This window comes from Drosophila yakuba, chromosome 2R (genome assembly GCF_016746365.2).
Source record: "Drosophila yakuba strain Tai18E2 chromosome 2R, Prin_Dyak_Tai18E2_2.1, whole genome shotgun sequence".
Taxonomy (NCBI): domain Eukaryota; kingdom Metazoa; phylum Arthropoda; class Insecta; order Diptera; family Drosophilidae; genus Drosophila; species Drosophila yakuba.
In genome coordinates this window covers 14,512,040-14,535,588 of record NC_052528.2, presented here as the reverse complement: position 1 = coordinate 14,535,588, position 23,549 = coordinate 14,512,040, and the positions used below count along the sequence as shown (strand labels likewise).

At 42.8% G+C, this 23,549-nt stretch overlaps 2 protein-coding genes across 6 annotated transcripts in view; one reads left to right on the top strand and one right to left on the bottom strand.

Moving 5' to 3' along the window:
• The first annotated feature begins 31 nt into the window (after window positions 1–31).
• On the top strand, window positions 32–3,086 carry LOC6530622 (probable peroxisomal acyl-coenzyme A oxidase 1). The gene is made up of 8 exons (XM_002091499.4): window positions 32–275; window positions 702–864; window positions 926–1,218; window positions 1,279–1,684; window positions 1,755–2,261; window positions 2,318–2,423; window positions 2,491–2,646; window positions 2,708–3,086. Exons 1-8 carry the CDS (start codon window positions 134–136, stop codon window positions 2,966–2,968), a joined length of 2,034 nt encoding a protein of 677 aa, XP_002091535.1. The 5' UTR covers window positions 32–133; the 3' UTR covers window positions 2,969–3,086.
• Window positions 3,087–4,925: 1,839 nt separating this feature from the next.
• LOC6530621 (syndecan) overlaps window positions 4,926–23,549 on the bottom strand; it is a 106,249-nt gene continuing 87,625 nt past the window's right edge. The window contains exons 3-7 of one of the 5 annotated variants that reach the window (XM_039372743.1): window positions 23,430–23,537; window positions 9,711–10,137; window positions 8,859–9,392; window positions 5,580–5,747; window positions 4,926–5,381 (exon numbers count right to left, since the gene is read on the bottom strand). In XM_039372743.1, coding sequence (XP_039228677.1) covers window positions 5,209–5,381; window positions 5,580–5,747; window positions 8,859–9,392; window positions 9,711–10,137; window positions 23,430–23,537 — 1,410 coding nt within the window. In that variant the 3' untranslated portion in view covers window positions 4,926–5,208. The remainder of the gene's footprint in view (window positions 5,382–5,579; window positions 5,748–8,858; window positions 9,393–9,710; window positions 10,138–23,429; window positions 23,538–23,549) is intronic. The other 4 variants (XM_015197239.2, XM_015197240.3, XM_015197244.3 and 1 more) reach the window with 4 other exon arrangements.

The window sequence follows — 23,549 nt, the reverse complement described above, 5'->3', positions numbered from 1 at the left end:
GAAAGCTTTTCCTTCTCGTCGATCTATCCACTTTCGCTCAGTAGTTGCGTGGAGCTCACAGCTGTTGGTTGGATCTAGTGGTGGATTATAGTTTAGTTGTTAACAATTCCGTGTTTATTTTTCGCACACAACAATGTCGCACATTAAAAACCTAATACCGAGCACAGTGAATCCAGATCTTCAGAAAGAACGTACTGGAGCAGAGTTCGATGTGGAGGAGTTCTCTGCCTGGTGGCACGGTGGTCAAGACAAACTGAAGAGGAAACGCGAGATCGGTAATGGTTCAAGATAAATATCAATAGCGTCACGCCGGTGTTCGTGATACGGCACAGGTTTTGGTCTATTGAAGCTTCTTTGCCACCAAGATCAGGGGATCAGAATCGGGGTCCAAAGAGTTCATCAAATGGCCCGAAGTCCAAAAATAATTATACATTGTTGAACAGCTGAATTAAAACTGTTGCTTTATCAATAATAAAAGATAGTGATAGCAGTTGTGGCGTAAACGATTGCCAGCAGCTGCAAATGCGCTAGTTTCTTATCAGTTTAAAGGGCTGATCCACACCCCCAGCTGATAGCGACAGGCATAGTCACACATTCATAAATCGAACCGTTATGTTTATGACTGATTCAATCTTTTATTGCTACCACTTATTTTGTTCATAATCGAAAGTAGTAAAAATGGGGTAATTTCGAATCAACAGAGGAAGCCATCTTCAGCGATCTTGAGGATGGGTATGGCCTCAACCATGAGTACATGTCCCACGAGGAGGTCTACAACTCCACTGTGAAGAAGGTGGCTGAGGCAGCAGTCAAGCTTAAGGCTCTCCAGAACAAGCTTAACCCTGGAGGAACCGATATCTGGCCGTGAGTTCAAAAGGCAAGTTTGTAAAAGGTTTCCGTAATCTTATCTCTGCGTGCTTTGCAGTGGAGGACTATACAATGCACAGAGCTATGGACTTTTTCCGGCTAATCATCCGGTTGCCACCCACATCACCATGTTTGTGGATGTGATCAAAGGTCAGGGCACTGCCGAACAGGCGGAGAAGTGGGGCAAGGCGGCGGCGAATTGCAACATTATTGGCACCTACGCCCAAACGGAGCTGGCCCATGGAACCAATGTTCGTGGCCTGGCCACTCGGGCTGACTTTGATCCCAAAACGGATGAGTTTGTCCTGAATACGCCGAATTTGGAGGCCTATAAGTGGTGGCCCGGTGGCTGTAAGTAGTTTAAATACAGTAGTCCCATAGTCAAATATACATTTAACCAATCTTATATAGTGGGACACACTGCCAATCATGCGATGGTGGTGGCACAACTATATATCGCTGATGTTCATCATGGCGTGCAGATGTTTATTGTGCCGCTAAGAGATTCAGAAACTCACATGCCACTGCCGGGTGTTGATATCGGGGAGGTTGGCAAGAAGCTCGGCATGGCATCCGTGAATCAGGGCTTCCTGGGACTGGACCATGTCCGAATTCCGCGCACCAACATGCTGATGAAGTTCGCTAAGGTGGAGCGCGACGGCACCTTCAAGGCCAGTCCGGCATCGAGGATTAACTACCTGACCATGGTGTACACGCGCTGCTTGATCGTTAGCCAGAACTCCATGCTGCACCTGGCGGCGGCTACCATAGCCACCAGATACTCGGCGGTGCGGCGCCAGAGTCCCATTGAGCCCAAGTAAGTTGCGATGATGTTTGCAGGACTTGTTGAATATATGTTTAAATCCTTGATGTGTAACTGCCTACAGCCAACCCGAGCCGCAGATCATAGATCATGTGACACAGCGCCTTAAGCTCTTCCCCGAGATTGCCACGGGCATCGCCTACCACCTGGCCACCGAGTACGTGTGGGAGATGTATGACCAGACGGTACTGGAAGCCAACAACGGCAAGTTCGAGCGACTGCCCGACATGCACATCCTGTCCTGCGCTCTTAAAGTCCTCTGCACCACTGACGGTTGCGCTGGCATTGAAAGACTCCGCCTGTCCACTGGGGGACATGGTTACCTCATCGCCGCTAACTTGAGCAACATCTATGGCAATGCTGTGGCTGCCTACACCTACGAAGGCGAGAACACGGTGCTCCTTTTGCAAATCGGACGGGCATTGGTAAAGGCATGGGCATCGTTTGTGGAACAGAAACCACTGTCCGCCTCCTACAGCTACTTTGCGACCTCCATGCAGCTGAAGGAGTTCCCCAAGTGGGACGACTCCTGGCAGTGCATCATCAAGGCTTTGCAGTACACGGCAGCACAGTGAGTTTGGCTTAAAGGCATCTTTCCAATCAAATGCTAACATGATTCATCTATAGTAAAACACGCATTGCATTCGAGAATCTAGCGAATCGCATGGCCAGCGGTCAGTCTCAAGGTGCGGCGGCCAATAACACGGGAATCGAATTGACACGTGCAGCTGAGGTACATACAATTAAGCAAATTCAGAGATGGGGAGCATTTATTTGACAATCATTTAAACATATTTCAGCTGCATGGTCGGCAGTTCGTGTGCCAGACATTCCTGGAGCAGATCACTGGCGCCAAGGCCCAAAAGCGATCCCCCGCACTCAACAGAATTTTGGAGAACGTGCTGGAACTGTTTCTGGTCCAAACTGTGCTTAATAACCTCAATGACATTTTAAGAGTAAGTTTTCCCCTCAATTCCAGTAACTATACAGTAAAAATTTTGCCACTTTGCTTGCCAGTTCATTAACCTCAGCGATGCGGATCTGCGATCGCTGCAAAAACGCCTGGAGGACGCACTGGAGAGGTTCCGACCCAATGCGGTGGCCATATGCGATGGGTTCGGGTTCCACGACCGTGTGTTGAACTCTGTGCTGGGCAGCTACGATGGCAATGTGTATCCCAGGCTCTTCGATTCGGCCAAGCGCAGCACCATGAACCAGAAACCCGTCCAAACATCGTTTGAGACCCACCTGAAGCCCCTGATGAAGGCTAAGCTGTAAAGCAAACACAACCGAGTCATGTGTATAGAGATTAATTGTGAATGAGAAACTGCATGTTTTGTTTAAATTAGTTTTATACCAGTTTTATTTAGCAAATCAAAACCAATTTCTCAGTACATTCAGCGCATTTTTAAAAAACTAACAAACTAAACGCTTACAAAGTAGCAAAAAAACTTGATGTAAAATTTGACAAAACGTACTATGGGTCGAGAGTTGAACAAACATAGTACTTGTACATATCAAAAAAGTTGCGGTTGCGTTTTTTACAGTGTAGAAAAAGTTGTGTTCTGAAAAATGTTTTAGTTCCTGTTGCTGCTGTTGCTCATGTTTTCGTGTATTTTGCTTTTTTTGTTTCGGTTTGTGTGAGAGTGTGTGCATGTTTTTTGTGTGTGAGTTTCAGTTTTGGATTGGGGAAAGGGGAAAATAGTTTTCACTACTGATGATGTTCAAAAGTTCCCTTTGTTATATGCTCTGCTGTCGAAGTAGTAGTAGGTTTAATTCATTATTTATGCATTATACACAGTTACACACACAATTGATTTATGTTGCTAATTATATACTTATATGTTATATATTAGTTTTCGTTTTTTCGTAACTTCTTTTCGCAATGAAAATATGGCATGAGAGTTGGAGAGAGAATAATGGTTGACTAACAATTAAACAAGTATTGCAGCTAATTAATTGATTGTATGGGTGTATGGGTATGGGTGAGTATAACATTTGTTGCTGGACTGCTTGGTTTTAGTTTAATTTCAGTTCGCCTTGTAAACTTAACAATTAATTTTCACTATTGCATGTGATTATGATCTGTTGCTGTTGTTCTTGTTGTTTTTGATGTTGTTGTCGCTCGTATTCGCTTTTGTATTTTGCTTGCAAAACTAAACAATTGTCAGTGACAGCGAACGTAAAAACTAAATAAATGCACAATAATTAATGCGTTAATCCGATTTTGATTCTTAGCCATGGAAGAAGCAGTTGAGTCAAGCGAAGGAAATCTCGAATAACTCTAAAACCCAAGTGGAAACCTAAATTAATGTACAATTGCTTTCACGTTGACGATTTCTCAATTCATATCCAATTCAATTTTAACTTCAGATTCATTTCAATAAATATTCGTGGTTTTGTGTTTTCTAGAAAAAAGTAGAAATAGTCCTTTTCATTTCAATTCTGTTGGTTTTTAGTTGCCAGGAAGGTTCACAGTGTTTATAAATCTGTTTTTTGCTTGATTTAATATTTTTCGTTTTTTCTTTTCGTTTTGTTTTGTTTTAGGAATTACACTAATAATTACATAGTTCCGCTTATGTATAACTTAAAAACATTTATGCATCGATTTCCGCTTGCTATGTGCCGCACAATTCATAATTATAATATTTTCATTGGACTTCGTTTGACAATTGATTGTTAAAATAAAAGTGTTAAGTGTGTGTGGAGGTTCGACGAGGGGTCTATAGAGAGTTGAGAGATAATCGTGATGTATCCAATTCGCTTTCGTTATTCAGCTAACATATATAATCCATACATTTATATTCAATATGCACGAAAGTTTGCCTTTTACATCTATGTAGTTGGATGCGCGTGTGTGTGTATTATTATAGTTATTATTCAATTTTCTCCTGCTCTTTCTGCTTTTGCTCTACTCGTAATTCATAATTAATTCGCTTAATTTTGCCCGCCCTTATATTGGTTTCACTATTTATATATAATATATTATTTATATATATTAAATTTCGCATGATTTATTTGCAATTATATTTGATATTTTTGTTTGTTTTTGTCGCTTAAAACTTACTTAAATAGAAAAGTCGCATACACACACCCACACACGCAGAGAGTCGGTTGTCTGTCTGTGTGTGTGTATTCTGCATTAACTTACAGGTAAGTTTTCATTTTTTTTGTTTTCTTTTCGTTTTTCCTTGTTATTATATTGCCGATTTGTGTTTTCTTTTATATTTATTTATTGTTTTAATTTAATTTACCCCTCACGAAAAATTGTGTGTGTTTTTGAAAACGTTTGAAATTTTCAATTGTTTTTTGTGTTAGTTTTGTAGCTGCTGCTGCGGATGATTAATCCTTGTTTCAGTGGATTGCCGATGATGCTGCACCCCCACTACGCACAGTGTATTCAGTTGAGCCATACCAAACCCAGTCGCTCCGCCATCGTCCAGTCATTAGCATTCCAATCCTCACACTTTGTTCCTGTACTTGTGGTCAACTTAATACCTGCGCGACGTGCCATTATCTCAGGCGTAGAACTCGCGATTATTCGCATTTTTCGCATACGAATTGTTGGCCGGCGATCGCTTTGGTTCGTCCAGCGCGTAGGATCCCTCGTCCTTTTTCCTCATGCGGTACACAATGAACATGACCACGAGTATGGCGCAGAGCAGGCCAACGACGGCACCGCCAATGACAGCTGCAGAAAAGGGTAAGATTTTTAAGTAATCTGTTTAAGAATCTAACTAAACACACGGCGTATGAGTGATATTTGTTAAAACTTTGCCTTATATCTGTCACACATGGCGTATGATTGATATTTGAATAAGTGATGCATTATATCAGTCCTACGTTGCGTATGTGTGATATTTGCTACAATTGGATGGGATATACTCACCAGCCAGGATTCCGGGCTGCGAGAAGAAGCTCGACGTGCGATCGTCCTCGCTCATGATGACCACTTCGTTGCCGTTGGGCCTGTGATCGATGCCCTTTGTGTCGGAGGGCTGGCTATTCACGTTCGTGTTGGGGTCCAATTCGTGCACGTTGCTGCCACCTGCACCCGCTGTTCCGGAAAAAGAGAACGCAATATGGCGATGAGAAAGAGGTGCAAGGATATAAAAATGTCCATTTATGCCCATGACGTGCAAGCAAAATCAAACAAAACAGAGTGTGAGACAGAGAGTTGCTGTTTTGTTTTGTTGTTTCGTGTGTTGGGTATTCAATTAAATTGATTCGAGTGTAAATATTTGTTTTAGTGAGCGTATACGAGAGATTGGGTGTTTTGGAGTGCGTGTGTTAATGAATTGTTATGCAGTATTTACAAGGCTTAATGTTAGTCGAGCAGCGTTGACTACGCAGGGGAACTTATTGCAAATGCTAGTTCTTATGTGGTATTTTCTATAAGTGTACACTAACTAACAAGGATTCCAAAATAAACTCTTTAAAAATTTCTGGGTCGAAAGTTGCTAGATTACTTAAATAAATAACCTATATCGCAGTCTCCTTTCTAAGAGTATCCAGCACCATTGAAGACGAGGAGTGGAATAAGTATTTATCTAGAACAAAATGCTATGGATGTTAAATTACAGCGCGGCACGTCCTGCCAAAGTAAGTAAACTCTTGACAGCTAATTTTACGGTAATGAGCAGGGTTTTCCAGCAAAGTTTGTTTCAATATGAACAAAGTTTTTCAGCTACGAGTGCCGAATTCTGCTCGAAAATCTCGACATTTCATTTAGGATCTAGGACAAGTGCAATTATTTCGCTTCCCTAATATTGACAGGTGTGCAGAAATTGAATGCCAATTGGTTGTCAAAGACTGCGAGTTTACATTTTATTTAATTGGCGTGGCCCCCATTCACCGAACTCTTTCCCCAATCTCTGCGTGAGCTGCTTATTTTTGGAGAGCTATTGTTTGATACCCACAAAGCCCCCATTAAGCTCCCCAAACAGCTCAAGATAAACAAATTGCTTGTTTAGCCCATGTACGCGCACTTCTTTGCATATCAAACAAACACATGGCTGCTCCTTAAGGGGCGGCATATTAATTAGGAAATGCCCACGAGGGCTCCTCGAATTGGCCCTCGTGCATGGGGTCCTTAAATTGATTTTATATGCGCATTGCAAGCTCGGGCAAATCAAGGCAATATGTTGAAGGAAGCGAGAGTTCTTTGAATTGGAACTCTGGAACTATAAATATTTGCCATTTCCAAGAGCAAATGGATTTCTCAGCTTCAGTCTTTGAGATTGCTTCGATGTCTTGCCATCGCATTGATTGTCTGATTGTCTGCTTGTCTGGTTGTCTGCTTTTCTGCAAGTCCTTCTGTTTGCTTTGAACCAATAAAGGTGCCGCCTGCATTATGTGTGTGCCTTCGTTTGATGGGAAAATGCACTCTGTGTGCCGGCGATTTGGGGCGTTAGGACGTTGCGTTTGATTTTCTGCTTCCATGTTTCGTGTGGTCAGCTGCGCGCAATTATGGGAAAATTATTGCCAGTGCTGTTTGTCACCCGCGCCATCCAACCATATTGATTGTGTTTGTGTTCTGGGTCGAGGCGTGGCAATTGCAAGGCAAACATCAAAGCCACAAGCCCACAGAAACCCCAACCACCCGGTCGCCATTAGGCCATGTTTCAGTCCTCGCTGGAGTCTGTTAGGTACATAAACACTGATTGTGAGATGGTCGTACACAGAAATAAAACACGAGTCGACTAATGAAATTTATAGAGCCTTTAAAACAGCGCTCACGTATATCTTGTAGTCACTGTACTCTGCACAAGAGTCTGTAAAGATTTCAGCATAGTAGAAAAATCAATAAAGATGTATATACCTTGCCTCCGTTAAGCTTTAAGCATACATGGAAATCAGGCTGGATTTTCGATTTCCTTATGCCTGCATTTTCCATTGGAGTTCTTATTTTTTTCGCTAAGTGAGCTCCCCCCACAAATCCATATCAGGAGCAACAATGCCTCAAGTAAGCGGCTACAGTTACTCGAAAAAGGCAATGGGGAGTGGGAGCGGCAGACACAGGAGTCTTTGCCATTTCCATTGCCATTGCCAGGACTCGGTGATTTTTCATTTGAAGTGCCTGCGAAGCACGGCAAGTGTTTTTCCCAAGCATCAAAGCACAAAATCACTGCGCGGCTTAGTGCGATTTTCCAGGCGATTTTCGTTCACGAAAACTGCAGGAGGCGGAGTCGGAGCAGTCGGGACAGTGTTAATGGAAGTTTATGCCTAGGGCCAGAATTGCACAATGTCTACCGCCCACTTCTAATCCTTGATGGAGTGCTTTCCCTGCTGCAGCTTAATCGATTGTTTGACTTTGGTTTTGCGGTTGCCCTTTGTTTGCTTACCATTTGTCACGATAAAAGCTTTCCAACTATCCTTAAAATATTCGCCTTAATCTAGCTTAAGGTTAAGTCTAAACACTAAAACGGATAAAACGGATGTGGGGTTCGAGTGCGATTGTGTTGGCTCTGCGGGAGTTTTTCCAATTGGATGAGCGACAAAAACAGAGTGAACGGAAATGATTCAATGAATTGGTTATGAATTGCAATGAATGTGTTCGAATCATGAGCTAAATTGGTCGGTCCTTGGACGTAAACATGTATGTGGGAACAGACTGAGATTGAGTGGAATTGTGGAGCACCCGCAGCGTTGACCGTAGACGTTCAGAGCGCGACAAATAAACCAAATCATATGTATTAACACACACCGAATGTGCAACTTAATTTGACTAACAAATACTTGAAATTGAGATTACTTAAAGTGCATACAGATGGATAGACTACACAAAGAAAGCAAAGCAAGTATACGTACTTATAAATGCAAAACACAACTACTTTAAATAAACAAAACCAGTAAACCGAAATAAGGATTTATACCTTACTATATAATCAAAACGAACCACTTGTATAAATCGAAATTTAAGATCAAATTGTTAATACTGCTCACTTAAAAATAAAACACAAACCCAAAGCAGTGTGTTCCAAGCGAAGCCAGGAATTGCGTACATAGCTTTACAATCAAACAATAAAATGATGTGCAATAAAAACAACACAGTGAACTAAAAAAGTATGTGGTGTACAGTAACACATAACTACATAAACAATAAATATAAAAGAAATAAAAGGTAGAAAAGTAAGTATGTAAAATGATGAAAATAAAAACCACTGACGTCCGCGCTCTGTAATATCTCCATCGTTGCCACCGATCCGCGGACCATCGATATCGCTATCCACACTATCATCCTCATCGCCGCCATCCACATCGATATCATCCGTAGTGGGAATGTGGCCGGATTCAACGTTATTATGATGCACAACTGGCGGCATATGTCCAGGCTCGGGACCATCGATGTCGATTTCTTTATCCAGCTCCTTGTTATAGTCATAGTCCTTATCGTCGCCATCGTCCTCATCGTCATCCTCATTGTCGGCATCGATGCCATCGCCGCTGGACTCCGTATCCAGATCCTTGTCGAATGGCGGGAACACCGGCTGCTGCGGTTCTGCGGGGAGCGTGGGGGCCGCCGTGGAGGTGGTGGAGGTACTGCTATTGGCAAAGGACGATGGTTGGGCTGCTGTCGCCGTCGTGGTGGATGCGGGGGTTGTCGTAATGGTGGTGGGGGTTGTTGGCACTGGTGTCGAACTCGAACTCGAACTCGATGTTGTTGGGATTGTGGATGAGGTTTGTGTTGGTGTATGAGCTGCTGGATATAGAGATGCGATTGTTGGTGTTCTGGTTGTGTATGATTCGGGGAGGGGCTTTTCGTTAATGCTATCGCTACTACTAACTAAACTCGATCGATCCTTAGCCGACACTCTATCTTCTATTGATGATGTTCTAACTGGTACTGGTACTGTATCTGTAACTGTATCTTTATATGTTTCTGTATCTGTTTCTGTTGTTGAAAGTGGTAGTGGTGTGTTGGTTGAAGTTGAAGTAGGAGTAGGAGAAGAAATAGTGGTGGCAGTTGTGGAGGTAACACCAACGAGTGTTGCATTTATATGACTAGCTTGATCTTTACCGATTGAGTTAATGCCAGTGCTATGGCCACCGATATCACTACCACTGCCACTGATGATGCCGTTCTGGCTGTTGATGTTGATATTGTGGTTATTATTATTGTTCGCTGTGGTGCTACTACCAATGATTGTGCCACTATTCGTTTGATGGTTATTATTGGGATTGAGATTGATATTCTGGCTGTTGTCGATCTGATTGTGATTATTATTATTGTTGAATCTACTCGAGATGAGGTCGCTGTTGCTGTTCTTGCTGTTCTTGCCGTAGTTCTCGTTCGAGTTATGCTTACTGTTTATGCCGGAGTTGCTGCTCTGCGAGATGCGCGTGTTGTGCGAACTGTGCGAGTGCTGATCGGGTTCGGCATCCTCGTCATCGGGTCCAAAGCCGGAGCCAGAATAGTCCGGATCTTTCTCTAGATCTTCGTGTATCTGTAATGGGAAAGAGCGAGAGAATTAGATTAGGTCCTGTCCTCCAACATCATTTCACTTAATTGTCATCTTTCTGAAGACGGCTCGTTTCTTAAATACTCCAAACCACTTTTCACCTCCACCTTTTATACAATTCTCCATAACAAAGCCCACTTTTGGGCGCAACAAATGGCAGCTATTTCCATTGAAAATTATGCACGGCCTCCCGTGTCCTTGAGTTGTTTTAGATTTGTGTTTGCGATGCTAAAAGGAATCCAGACCCTGGGGTCATGTCCTCTGGCCTTCGGGGAATACATTTTATTTGGCCTATTGTCTGTCGGAGCCTCGACTGTGACGGGGTTTTTGCGGTTTTCTCGCACCAAAAACAAGTACAAAACCTCACACAACGTTGGCAGGACGATGGGGATGACAGGAGGAGGGAGGAGGACACAGAGTACCACACAACAACTGTGACCAAAACCAATTGGCCAGAGACGGCCGTGGGCCAACTGAATGGCAGAGACAATTCCCGGCCGCAGACGCCAGCTCTTGTTTATTGACTTTAATTTCGTTTGTCGCTTATTTGGGCCATAAAAACAGTGGCCAAAATGGAAGCAGAAGCAGGAGCACAGAAGCACAGTGGCAGGCAGTGGCAGTGGCAGTGACAGAGGCATCAGCAAACTTAATTGAATTTCTTCACGCGTTATGAAATGCCCTATAAAGAAATTGGCAGTTGGCCAGCCAGTCGGCAGCCAGCGACACTTGTTGACCCCCGACCCCATAATTTCAACCCCACATGCATTATATAGACAAGGACGACAACGAGCGTGAGTAATGGGAATGAGCTCAAATTGAGTGATTGTGGCCGGGGGGTGTAGCAATTAATTTTCCAATGACAGAGAATTGAAATTTGTTTCGTATTTCGGCACACATTTAATTTCCCAGCAGAGCTTCGAGCATTTGTTTTCATTTGTTCCATTGAGCCGGGGATTTACGAATAAATTCGGTCCCAACTCCACGCCATTCATGAACGAAAAATGGAAAGCATACAACCCGGGGGCCGACTTTTCAACAAATATGGGAATTTAAAAACAAACGTGAAAGCAGTTTGGCATGAGGCTTAGGACTGGAGGGATACCTCTCAGATCCGCTCTCAACCGATTTTATAAATAATTTCAGAGTTCTTAAAAAATGTTTGAGGAAAACATCATACTCAAACTCAAGCTAAAATGCTTTATAGTAAAATAATTTCTATAATTCTTGTATGCTCCCTTTGAAAGTGATTAGAGAAATATAATAATTTAGAATTCATTGCCAAAAGTTGAACATTTACCTATGCAATGCAATTCGGAGAGTAAAATAAAATCCGGACATCCCACATTATACACAAATATCCTCAAGCTTATTCCCAAAAAAAAAAACACACACACAAGCATTTTCGGTGCAGAATACATTTTCATTTTCGCTACCGTTTTTGTTGTTTGCTTTCATTTCGTTTCATATCCTCTCCTCACGTTTCGTTTGAAATTTAATTAAAATATTTGTGCATTGCGTATACGCAGCGTTGCGCACTCAAACCCACACCGCAGCATATATCATCCTGTGCAGGACAGTTGGCAAGCAAACGCTTGACCATAAGCACTCATAAATATCCCTCCAGCGGGTGCACGATGGTCTAGTGGGTGGTGGCTGTAGCTTGGATGATGCAGGATGTGGGATAGTAGCAGTTCCAAGTGGCCATAAAGCATGCGGAATAAAAAGGGGGAAAAAAAAAGCGGTTGCAACACTTTCGTTCTGGCCGAGTTTATTTGAAGCGCTTTCTGCGCTGCTCTCTCCACTTTTCTGCTGGCCCGCGCTGTTTTGCCGCTTGATTTATGCAGCAATTAGCAGTCAGCAAAATGGGGCAAGACTATAAGTAGAATGTGGCGAGTGGCAAGCGGCAGCCTCCACATGACTAAGCACACCGTGCTCGTGCCTTAAATGAAGTCCTGCAAAAGTTGCAGTTTCATGAGCTACGAACTTCGCCACCGCATTTAAACGATTATGGACGAAAAACTTTTTGCTCCCAAAAGCACGGGATCGATAGGACCTGGGGCCAGGCCTGGGCAGCCACAACTGTGGCCAACCTAACGACCAAGTGCAATGTGAATTTATGCAATAAATTGCTTTGTTAATAAAACACTAGGCGAATGCCAAGGAGCGACTGCTGGGCCGGTGGGCTGATGGGAAGAGAAGCCAGAAAGCAGATGCAGCTGCATCGTCCTCTGAGGTGCAATGTGGGTCATGCATGAATTTAAATGATGTCATTTCATCGGGACCACCTGCTGCCAGGCTCCGAAAATGGGGAATGGGATATGCGATATGCTTTTCCACTCTGCATGCCGCATTAAATTTGCATTTGCTGCCAGCTGATGCCTTTTGCCGCTGCAGCTTCTTTGGCCGGCCAACATGGCGTATGCTTGACACCATTTTGATATATGACAGCGAAAATGAAATATTCCCGCTAGCTGGGCGAGCATTTCCATAAAAACGGAAATTGTTTCAATAAAGCATTTAAAAACTTCTCCGGCAGTCGTCGGATGGCAAAAACTTGGCAAGCGAAATGAGAAAATAAGACAACGAACTGAGAGACCTTTGCAGTTTCCGTAATGAGCGAAAATTGTGTCAGTCAACTATGAGAAAGGGGAGGAAAAACTATAAAGGAATTTGCGGAACAGCGGAAAAGTGGGAAAGTGGAGTTCAGAATGGCTGCCAGGCACGTTTCATGCATAAGCAACAACGCAAGTGCAGTGTTTTGACATTTCACAAACACTGCACACAGTTGTCATGCCCCTGAAGAACTTTCAACTCACATTCGCAGCCATTCAACATAATTAAGGCTTGAAATTGCTGTTCAAGTATATGGCCAACATAAAACAGACTCAAGAACCATCCACCCACATGCCCCATTCGTTTAGCCCTAACAAATGCGGAGCAAATCCTGTACGATTTTATTTCGCAAATAAATTGCAAAACTAAATACAAGGAGCTTTCAATTTGGGCCGAGCCACATCAGTTTGCTGTTTTGGCCAAGTTTCTGTTTCTGTTCTGCTCTTCTGCAAAAGTTCTGCTAACGAGTAAATTGTCGATTTGACAATGTTCGCAAAGTGCGTGACTTGAGTTGACCGAGTTGCTGCGAAACATTTGGAAAAAATCCTTGGCCAGGGCAAGTTTTTGGTTCTTAGCGTCGGTGGGGATTTTCCACTTGACACCACTCCCCCCGCCCTAACAATTTTACGTAACCGCATTGACCCTGTGTTCGCATAAAATTTCGCATTGTGAATGCTACATTTCGAGAGCCAAGTGGCCTGCTAAACATTTGCATGGGTATTTCTGCAGGAAATGGCCAAAGTTTGTCTGGGCCAAAAGGGAAAGCGAATGGGAGGTATGGGAGGGGATGGTGAAGGAGCAGGAAAAGAAACCACAATCCCAGGAAAATTGATAGCCCTAGCAAATCCCAGAGTTCTCGGCTTTGTTTTTCCCGAGCATTGGCATTGCTCAATAATTGCCAGGAGAGGAATCTCTGGGGGAGTCCTAATTTATTTACATGCACTTGCAACTTTGGCCTACGGGGTAAAAGTGGAAAAGCGAGGAGGGGCGGGGGGGTGAAGAAAAGCCGACTCAGCTCAACTGGGGAAAACTCAATTTTCCAGCTGGAAGATAACTTACGGCTTTATTTAGACAACGAAATTGAAAATTCGTTTCGTTACTCTTTTGTTTTCCTTTCGAGTTTGCTCCTGGTCCCTTTCTGGACCGGCTAGAACTTTTCCAGATACATAGATAGACAAGTTTTGAGCTGGTTAGTATTTTATTTTCTATTTTCCCCTTTTTCCAAGCTTATTATTTTGCAATTGCCCATTTACATTCAGATGGGTTGGAAAAGCACATCATTTATGGGATGGAAAAGGTTTTGTAAACTACACAATTACTCGTTAGCACCCACACTTCCTTTTTTGAATACTCAGTGGCCATTAGCATTTTGGGTCGAACATTAAAGGATTAACAAGGACTTCCACTTTAAATATACATCTTTAAAAATGATTTAAATAGTTAAAAACGATTTTGACACGTTTTGTTTGCTACACTTTAATATTGAAGCCCCATGAAGCATTAAACTTAGTTTTCTGCATATTTATTTATTCGTATTTCTTTGCTGTTTTTCCTTGAAGAGCTGTTCATTGCAAATAATTGCTTTTTAAATGCAACAAATGAGCAACACTGGATCTTGCTCATCTCCTTCCTCTTTCGCGGCAGCAAATTGAAAAAGTTTTTTGCAATGTAGCGTGAATGCCTCTCGAGGGTTTTCAGAACTTTTACTCACAAACAAACGCACATACTCATACAAATACTCGTATATTACAAAGAAAATTGTGTCGTGGCCTTGCTGGGGCTAACAATTGTTGTTATTGTTGTTGTTGTTGCTCGGGGTTTTCCTCTTCTATCTGCTCAACTCTTCAGCGAAGGAGAAAAGCCTTTTGTTGCATTGCATTGCACAAGGCCACGCCCACCCGCCCCATGCCGCTGGCATAATTTGACACTTAATTGGCAGCAGCATTGCGGCGTGAAAATCGGGAAATGCGGCAAAATCCTGCGAGAACTGCACATTTATCAAGATCAAGTCTGTCAGCGTTAAAAGCGCGACTTTTGCTTAATTTTTCGACTCTTTTTTGGCGCTCTTTATCGAGTTACCTTTCCAGGATAGGGATACGAGTCCGGCGGACACAAGCCAATTTGTTTTTCCCTCTGGTGTTTTTTGCCATTTTATCAGCCGTCGGAGATTTATTTACGATGATTTTTTTTTCCAGCACGGCTTTAATGATTTTTCCGTGTTCAAGTGACACAAATTTTCGACTCCCCGGTTGGGAGTAACCAAAAAAATTTGCCAACGCGACGAAACGCAGTGAGGCGTTTGCCTTGGACACCGCAACAACCACCACCATCATCATCATCATCGTTATTAAGATGGCAAGGCAAAAGTTCCAGCTCATCAACAGAAGGAAAAATCAATAGCCGCACCCAGGCTTTCCTTAGTACTTTTTTTTTCTACTCGCTCTTTTCCTCTCCTATCTTCACATTTTTTATACAATTTTTTCTGCGCAGTTCCCGCACAAATAAATTAAAAGCCGCATCATCAGCATTAGCCGACGCAAAAGTAAATCTGTGTTAGCTGCTGAACAACCCGGCCATGTGCCTCCATAAATAATAATTTTTATATTTAAAGCGGCGGCTAGCCTTTCCTTTCTCCTGCTTTTTTTTTATTATTATTTTTTGTTAAACCTACTTTTGCGGCTGGCAATTAATAAATGAGCTTTGGGCTCAGAACGCGAAGCTCACAATTCATTTGGGAGGAGGTTGGAAAAGCGCTTGCAACATTTAGTCCACGTTCCGGAATCCGGATTACTTGTTACTTGTGCTAATTGCAAAGAGGCTGCTCCGCCTGCAGCTTATGACATAATTAATCCTTTTTCCAGTCCTTTTTGGCCTAATCGAAATTGATCAGCTCGGTAAAGAGGGAAATATGGGCTTAAATTAGCAAGATATACTGACATTACAGGGTCCCTGAAGTAATTTGCATATGAAGTCGCTGTTCCGGTGAAACATTTTGCGGCTAATAAGGCAACATTTTCATTACAGCCACTTGGCAGGACTCACGAGAGCTGAGCCCTATCCAAGCCATAAACTGCGGCTAAAAGGTGCTTTTGCACTGGGAGAAAAGTTTTACCATGTTTGTAGAACCAAATTATTTATTTAAATTGGCTCGATTTAAGAGGAGCCACCAAGTAGCCGAGCGCATAAATATTTAACTTTCAATTAGGTCAACGTCGAAAGCAAGGTAGTTGAATATATATTCCTCTTTCTGGACTTTTGCGAGTTTCTAGTTTCAAACTGTATAAAATTAATAACATTTGTTAAGCAACTAATATAATCAGTTCGAAAGTTCCCAGACGTAAGAGTTGAACTGCAGTTTTAACATATTTTCTCACTGCAGGACATGGCAGGATCTTGCGTAAAGTTTCTACATTTTAATTGCACGAGCAAGAGGAGCTGCAGCAACCATATCAGGCTTAATGTGCTGATGCCAGAAAAGGACTTAGAGCCGCCGAAGGAAGTAAACGAAGTGAGGCTCAAGCACACGTACACATGCACATGCACATACCTATGTGTATGTATGTATGTGAGTGGCAGGAAGGCTCTGGGTGGCAGGGAACTTTGGCAACTTGACTGACTGCATCTGCTCCAACTTACTCAGCCACGCCCCCGCCCCCGTTGCCGCCCCAGCTACCGTTGCACATCATTAAAATTTTAATGCAACTCATGGGTTTTTAGCCCCTTAGCCGCGCGACAATGCTTGTGGGCGTGGCCCAAACAGTTCTTGCTCAGTCAATTGCAAAAGCTTAGAAAACGGCAAGAAAAGCGTCGCAAAATGTGGAACGGAAACCAAAAGAGGTTTTCTGAAAACGCTTGCTAAAAGTGTGTGGAGGGGTTGTTTCCAAACTGTGATCGCCTGTGCGATGAGCTGCACATAATTGTTGCCTAAGCTGATTGCTATGGCATTTATTTAGTTAACGCTAGAATAACTTTTTGCAGATGGCAGCAGAAAGAGATACAAAACGAAACGAAACGAAGATAGACATACATATTTTATCTTTAAGGCCAGCAGTTAGAATCCTTTATTATTTTATTTATTCAGTTTTATATTCTCTTCTCCAAAATTCGAACAAGTGCTCCTCATTAGTGACTGAAATGCAGAATCCAAGAATCAATATGCGTGGTCATGCATGTGAAACACCTGAAAGACGTGCCACAGAATCCAGCGAGAACATTTTGCTGCCAACTTTGTTCTTCGCTTGGTGGGGCGTGCAATTAAAATGAAAATTGAATGGTTTGACGAGCATCTCGATTGACATAAAGTTTTCCATTTAATCAAGCTCATATTGTGACACTGATTGATTGAGAGACCGCAACCCCATGCAGCGACTTCTTAACCTTGCCACATGCTATGTAAACATGGCAATCGAAATAAATATGCATGGGGATGGGAGTTGAATGCACACCACCGCCGCCCCTTGCAACCACAGTCGAATCGTGGCAACAAAGAGGATGCAGTTGCTCGGAAATGCAATCATCGCCAGCAGCACGTAGCAGCAAATGTAATTAACTTGCCAGCTGTGCCACGCCCTAAAAAACGTAAGTAAGGAAGCAGCTGGAAGAAAGAATTTCAATGCTGAATTATTCATGGCAGTGCCAGTTGCTTGACCCAGGCCAAGAAGGGCAAAGCGAAAAGAACATGAAGAACTCCTGTCAGGTTCAATAAACTCGCCTCACGTTGCGCCTAAAAGCATGCAACACTCAAGAGTGCGGTTACAAGTCAAATTGCCGGCAGGAAGAGAGCCGCATCCTCATCCCCATCCCCATCCTCATCCTCATCCGTTTCCCCTCTTCTGAGGTCCTGACAAACGACAAATGGCAGTTAAAGGAGACTCCAAGATGGCAGGCCTTCACGAGTATACGGCAAGAAAATGTACCAGAAATCTTCAGGGATTTGCGGATAATAATTTATGTGAACGGTGTTTGCTGCGCGGTATTTCAACCAGAAAGAAATAATAAAAGTTGTAGTTTGCACATCGTTATCTGTATAGAATAAAACAAAGAAGTTATTTGCTGACTTGAATGTACAAGTATTCAGAATATAAAACTCTGCGCTCAAAATTAAAGCCAAATTGTTTATCTTTCCCAAATAAATGTTCATGGGTAAAATACGTCATGAAAATATAAAGTTCTTGTGTAGTTTACTATTCTGCTTAGTTAGATAAACTACGATGATTTTATATTTATTTTTAAATTTCTTTTTTTTTTTTTGTGTACACAATACCTGATACTTTTCATTTATTTTCCAGGCAGAGAATCGTCGACATTTTAACGTCCTTCCATCCACCGGGCAACAGTTTCTTGAACAGGACCTGCCCAAGACGCATCCATCCTTCCGTCCACCTATTCATTCCCTTCCTCAGTCAGTTCTAGCCTTTTTCTTCGTCTGTCGGCCAGCTAGCTAGTCATTCAGTCAGTCAGTCAGTCCGCCAGTCAGTCAGACAGTCCGTCAGTCTGTCAGTCAGCCAGGCAGTTTTGGGTTCCAAGTCCAGTAAGAGCCACATAATTGAGGCGACCCTCCACCTCCACCTGGTCTGTGTACTCAGCAAGGAAAGGCTCCCGTTCGCCATTCTTCGACCAGGATTTGCAATTCAAAATGCAGGCAGCCTTTTGAAGAGATATGCCGACCAAGCCAACCCGGCATTCAACCTGCTGGTTTGCAATTTGAGTTTTGAGGTGCTTCGAGTGCAGTTGCGGTGCACGAACCGGTGCTCTAATTGAAGCACATCCCGTAACAATAACAATCGAAGTGAAAACTGGAGGGCTGGAGATGAATGGGTCTAATCAAATTCGGGGATAATCGCTGAAATGTATGCAGCCACATCAAAGATACTTAGGGACAAAACCAATTTGTGCTCATCTCTGGCCGGGAACGAAATCAAATTATGGCTTAAAGGGGAGTTCCATATCCTTTGCGCACATTTCCCCTCCTCGACCCATTCCTTTTCCAGGCCTCTAATAATCTGAATTTAAAGCGGGTGAATTTTATGGCCGGGTTTGCAGCTACAAATTGTCGTAAAGTTAAGCGAATTTATTGGCATACATAATGCATGAAGGCGGTCCCTCGTACATTCTCACTTCTCGAAATACAATGCGCATAGCGTTTGAAACAAACAGAGAAACAAAATGGCGACAACGCCCCCATCATCATCGTCGCCATTTTCCCCCTAAAACACCATTGTATTTTCCTCACATTTCGCGTCCTCGTCTTCAACTTTGACAATGACTTTTCGCCTGCCAGCCAAATGTTATGCCACCCAGCAGTCTCACTTTACCAACCATTTTCCCTACATATTGCCAGTTTCTGTCTGCGTTACGCATTTGTATGCGACGGGTAACCTTCTTTTCTGATATTCTCAATTCTCGACTATTGTGGCTGCATATGACTGGATTCCTTTGTTGTGCAAGGTGATATGGCAACTTTGGGCGAAGTTTGCATTGCTAGGTAAATAGCAGCAATGTAAACTAACTTGATTGCACAACCAACTCATATGGGGTATTAAATATTTGCTCCGAGTAATGAATTATTCAATTAAATCCTTCTCAACTAAAATATAGCTGTAAAACTAAACGAAGGTTGCATATAATAAAGCTTTCATAAATGTAATAGTGCAGAATAACAAAAGAACCGCTTTATAAATGAACGATAGTAGCAACAGTGCAGTGACTAGTCGGTGTCTAACATATTTCCAACTCTTTAAAATGTTTAGAGCCACCATTATGATTTAGAGGAAAAGAGCTTTTTATTAAAACGACTCCTTTGCCATTTCAGCCATTCCCTTACAGAGTATCCCATTACAGGCTAAATGCTAGCCAAATAGGCCACCTCCAGTGGCTCGTGCTTTGGGCGTTTAATTCAATAGACATTCCGGCTCGCCTGCGACAACGCGGCGTATGCGCAATAACCAACAAAACAGACAGCGGCAGATGTCTCATAAAAAGGAGCTATACAGACATCCTGCCCCTTTGCAAAAGCGTTTGGCCCCATGTCCTCGGATTACTGATGTTGTGCTTTGGGTGGTATTTTTGGTTGCCGTCGACCCCGGAGCATCCCCAAGGAGGGACTCATTTGGTTTACTTTGGGAATTATGTTATGTGAAATAATGCAGCATCATTTGTACACTCGCATGTTGGCCGAAAGCAGCACGACATTGAGTAATGAATGCAAGACACAAGAGCATAAGCATGTCGGTCCCTTTGCACTGCTGCTACCCCTTTCACATATCCAGACTAGGGCATTAAAAAGTCAGATTTTTCTGCATTTGCCAGATAGGAAAAAGCCATAACCATGGCATAAACTCATTTGCGGATGCTGCTTTGCTATTGGCGTTGGCGAGCACACACATAGTCTCAATAAATTTCAATGTCTATCGGCTAAGAACCTCCATTTTCTAGCAGTTGACAGCTGCGGGTGGCATGCATTATGTATTATGTGGAGCTGTCACCAATAAATTCCCATGTAAGCAACTGATATTGACAGCTTGAGTACGACAACGTAGCGTTGGAAATTATATGCACGTACTTAAGCACAGGCAACTGGGTGGCGGTGAACGGTGAACGGAGTCCTGCGCACAGGATACAGGATAATGGCCAGCATATTTCGCACCACCACCATCAACCACATCATCCAAAATGGCAAAGCACTGGGCGAAGTGGGTGTTGCCAGGTTTAGCTGTTTACACAACACATTCTGTGGCATACTTTTTTTGGGGCAGCACACCGTGCCCCTCCCACCCCTCTTGCATTATTCCATTCTAGCCATGTCAATCGATGTTAATTTATTGTCAATGCGCATTTCTCTGTCTGTCTCCCTCGCTCTGAAACTCTATGCGACACGAATACCGATGCAGGGGATTACCCGTTTGTGTGCGCATGTATGTGTCTGTGTTATGCAAAAAGGCTTTTCCTCTTGGCCATCCACAAAAACACGTGCGCCATGTGCACGTTATTAATCAACAAGGACCTACGACAAGCTCGTTTTCCTCCCTCTGCCTCCCCCTCTCGCTCAGGCTTTGTCCATTTCGGAAAATGCATCGAGAATGCTCGGTATGTGTTTGACTTTGCGTTGCTACACCGAGAACAATTGTTGCGAAATTAATAATAATATAATAATAAGCGTTTCAAGCTAAAGAACATATCCTTTGATCACAAATGCTAATACAGAACTAGAATGTGTCTGATAGTAGAGGAATTTTATTAAAAGTCCCCCATTTCTTTCAGTGCTTTTGTGTTTGCTCAGTGGTGCTAAGCTGCTAGCTGCGTGCATGGCATCCAGCTTATTACATACGACCAAACACCACAAACTGAAAACATTACATATGCATGCATAGGTTTTCACATGTATGCGCCTCCCAAAAGTGCACAACAAAAGTTCATTATCTTGTTGACACGTCCTGCAAAAATTGGCTTAAACAGGCGCTTAGCCTGAATGGCTTTAAATATTAAAGATTCGCCCAATTGCCGAATTGCCAAGCGATGGGTAGGGTATCATTAATCTCGTACAGCATTGATTAACTCGGTGCCAGGCTGGATGACATATTAGTACTGTGACTGAATAATCTGCGAATCTATCATAATTCAGAGGCAGCAGAAACAAACCATTAATAACCGAATAATGAATCCCCAAGGAGGGATGACTCAACCAACAGCGGAAAGAGCAAACCATGCGAATCCATCAAGTCACGGCACTGGCCTAATCACTTTAAAGAGCCAGCTGTAGCAGTAGTTGGCCCAAAAGATCAACAGAGCGCATAATAAATTGCATTTGGTTTCCTTTTATCTCTCTGGTTTTATTTTTTGCGAGAAGAGATAGAATTAAGAGCTATGAAAAAAAAGGAAAAAGGAACAGCCAGCACATGGGAGACGTTTTTACGTTTGTCAGTTGCATAAAACATAAAAATGCCAACACATTCGGACGGACATGAGCCATGATGGCACATGCCAAGAGCAGGCAGCATCCTACAAACTACAGGCAGCAGCATCCAGCAGCAAGAATCCAGGATTCAGGATTCAGGATCTAGGACCACCGCAGCGGAAATGGTGCAAAAAGCGGAACGGGAACGGCTGTCAGTGGACGGGGCTTGGGGGAAATTAGAAAAAGCCAGGGTGCGAAGAAGATGGAGAAGCTAAAAAAAGGCCAGAGGAATGCAACTAATCGAAGGGCGAAGACTGGAATACCCTTACATATTATATATATTTGGAAAAGAAAAATATATTTTACTACTATGCTACAATTAAAAAGAACCTATGAACTCTTACTTGTCCCTAAAAATGTATTTTTAGAGTGTTGTTACTGGAAAACAAGTTGAAAACAATGCCTTTGCAAGGATGGGATAACGGAATCCGCTTGCGAGGACTTTATTTACATAGTTTTGGACAAAGCTGGCTGAAATCCGGGCTAAATGTCCGGCACCATTTTTTTGTTGTTGTGCCACTTGGTTGCCATGCAACATTAATGCCAAAGTCAATAGCTTTCGAGGGATTGTTGATCTAGTCACAGTTACTCGAAAAAGTATGCAACGTGGCCCGAATGTTGAAGTACGCTGATTGAATTCCGCGAAAAAGTTTCTCTCCATTTTCAATTTATGTTGGTCCTTAGTTTGCCCCTTTTTTCAGCCTTCAAAAGAGCACAAAATGTTTAATTAAATTCACGCGGCAATAGGAAGGAAATCGGAAACCAACACGGGCCAAGGAAAATAAACGAAAAAGCCAAAGTATTTAATTAAACTTTTTCTATTTTTACTCGCTCGACTTGCCTCTTTTTTCCTTTTTTTTCTGTTTTTTTTGTGCCGCAGCAATGCCAGCCACGCATTTTAATTAGGTTTTTTTGTGTGTTTCCAGCAAAGTATGAGTGAGCGGAAGTCGGCGCATGTGTTCTAAAAGGGATCAGCAGTGTGGGCCAGCAATTGACGCTTCTGGGCGGAACCAGCGCAGTGCTGTCGAAAAACTTTTTAACAAATGTCGCTCACATGCCAAATGCACACACGCACACACACTCACACTCATTCACGGTTTCCACAAACTCACATTCACACTCATTCACGCTTTCCACACACATACATACAAACTATAAGCACAAAAAAGGTGTTGAGCATTAAAATTTCAGGCGCATAAACAAATGAGTTTTTGCAACGCCAAGTTTTGATTATGTAACATGCTATTCAACCCAGTTTTTGCATAGCGATGTTCTGCATACAAATAAAGGCTATTTAAATGCATCGTTTTACAATGCAGATATTTCAGTGGAATTTGTGATAACACTTTTGTGGTTAAACCAGTTTATTGAATTGAATTGGTTTCAAGGGATCTAAAGAGTTATTTGCGGTTGAGCACAAGTAATCTACATTGGTTTGGGAATCAGGAAAAAATTAAAGATTGACAAAAAAAATGTGGAGTAAAGTAAAGTGGCTGCACTCGTTGAGAACCAATATTTACGTTAACTCTGCAAAGTGAAAGAGTGCAGACGCTTCTGATATGCAAATGGGTAAAATGGGTAAAGGAAAACCAGCTGCAGCACCCCACCTTCCTTTCCATCCGATCAGTTTACTGAATAAACAGGGCAAACTTTTGGGGCATGACAAAAATTTAATTAACTAATTTATGTGTGGTGTGGTAGCGAAACTTACCCCGCCGCGTCCGCCGGATCCCTCGATGCTATCATCATCGATATAGATTTCATCCCGGGGCCGAGAAGCTGCTACTGATGGCGCTGCCGCCGATGGTTTCACGGATTTCTGCAAATAAAA

Bases quoted from the DNA above. Each gene is read 5' to 3' on its own strand.
- LOC6530622 (XM_002091499.4), top strand. From the start codon at position 134: ATGTCGCACATTAAAAACCTAATACCGAGCACAGTGAATCCAGATCTT. The intron at 1,219-1,278 runs GTAAGTAGTTTA...AATCTTATATAG, and splicing joins TAAGTGGTGGCCCGGTGGCT to TGGGACACACTGCCAATCAT. The intron at 2,424-2,490 runs GTACATACAATT...AACATATTTCAG, and splicing joins AATTGACACGTGCAGCTGAG to CTGCATGGTCGGCAGTTCGT.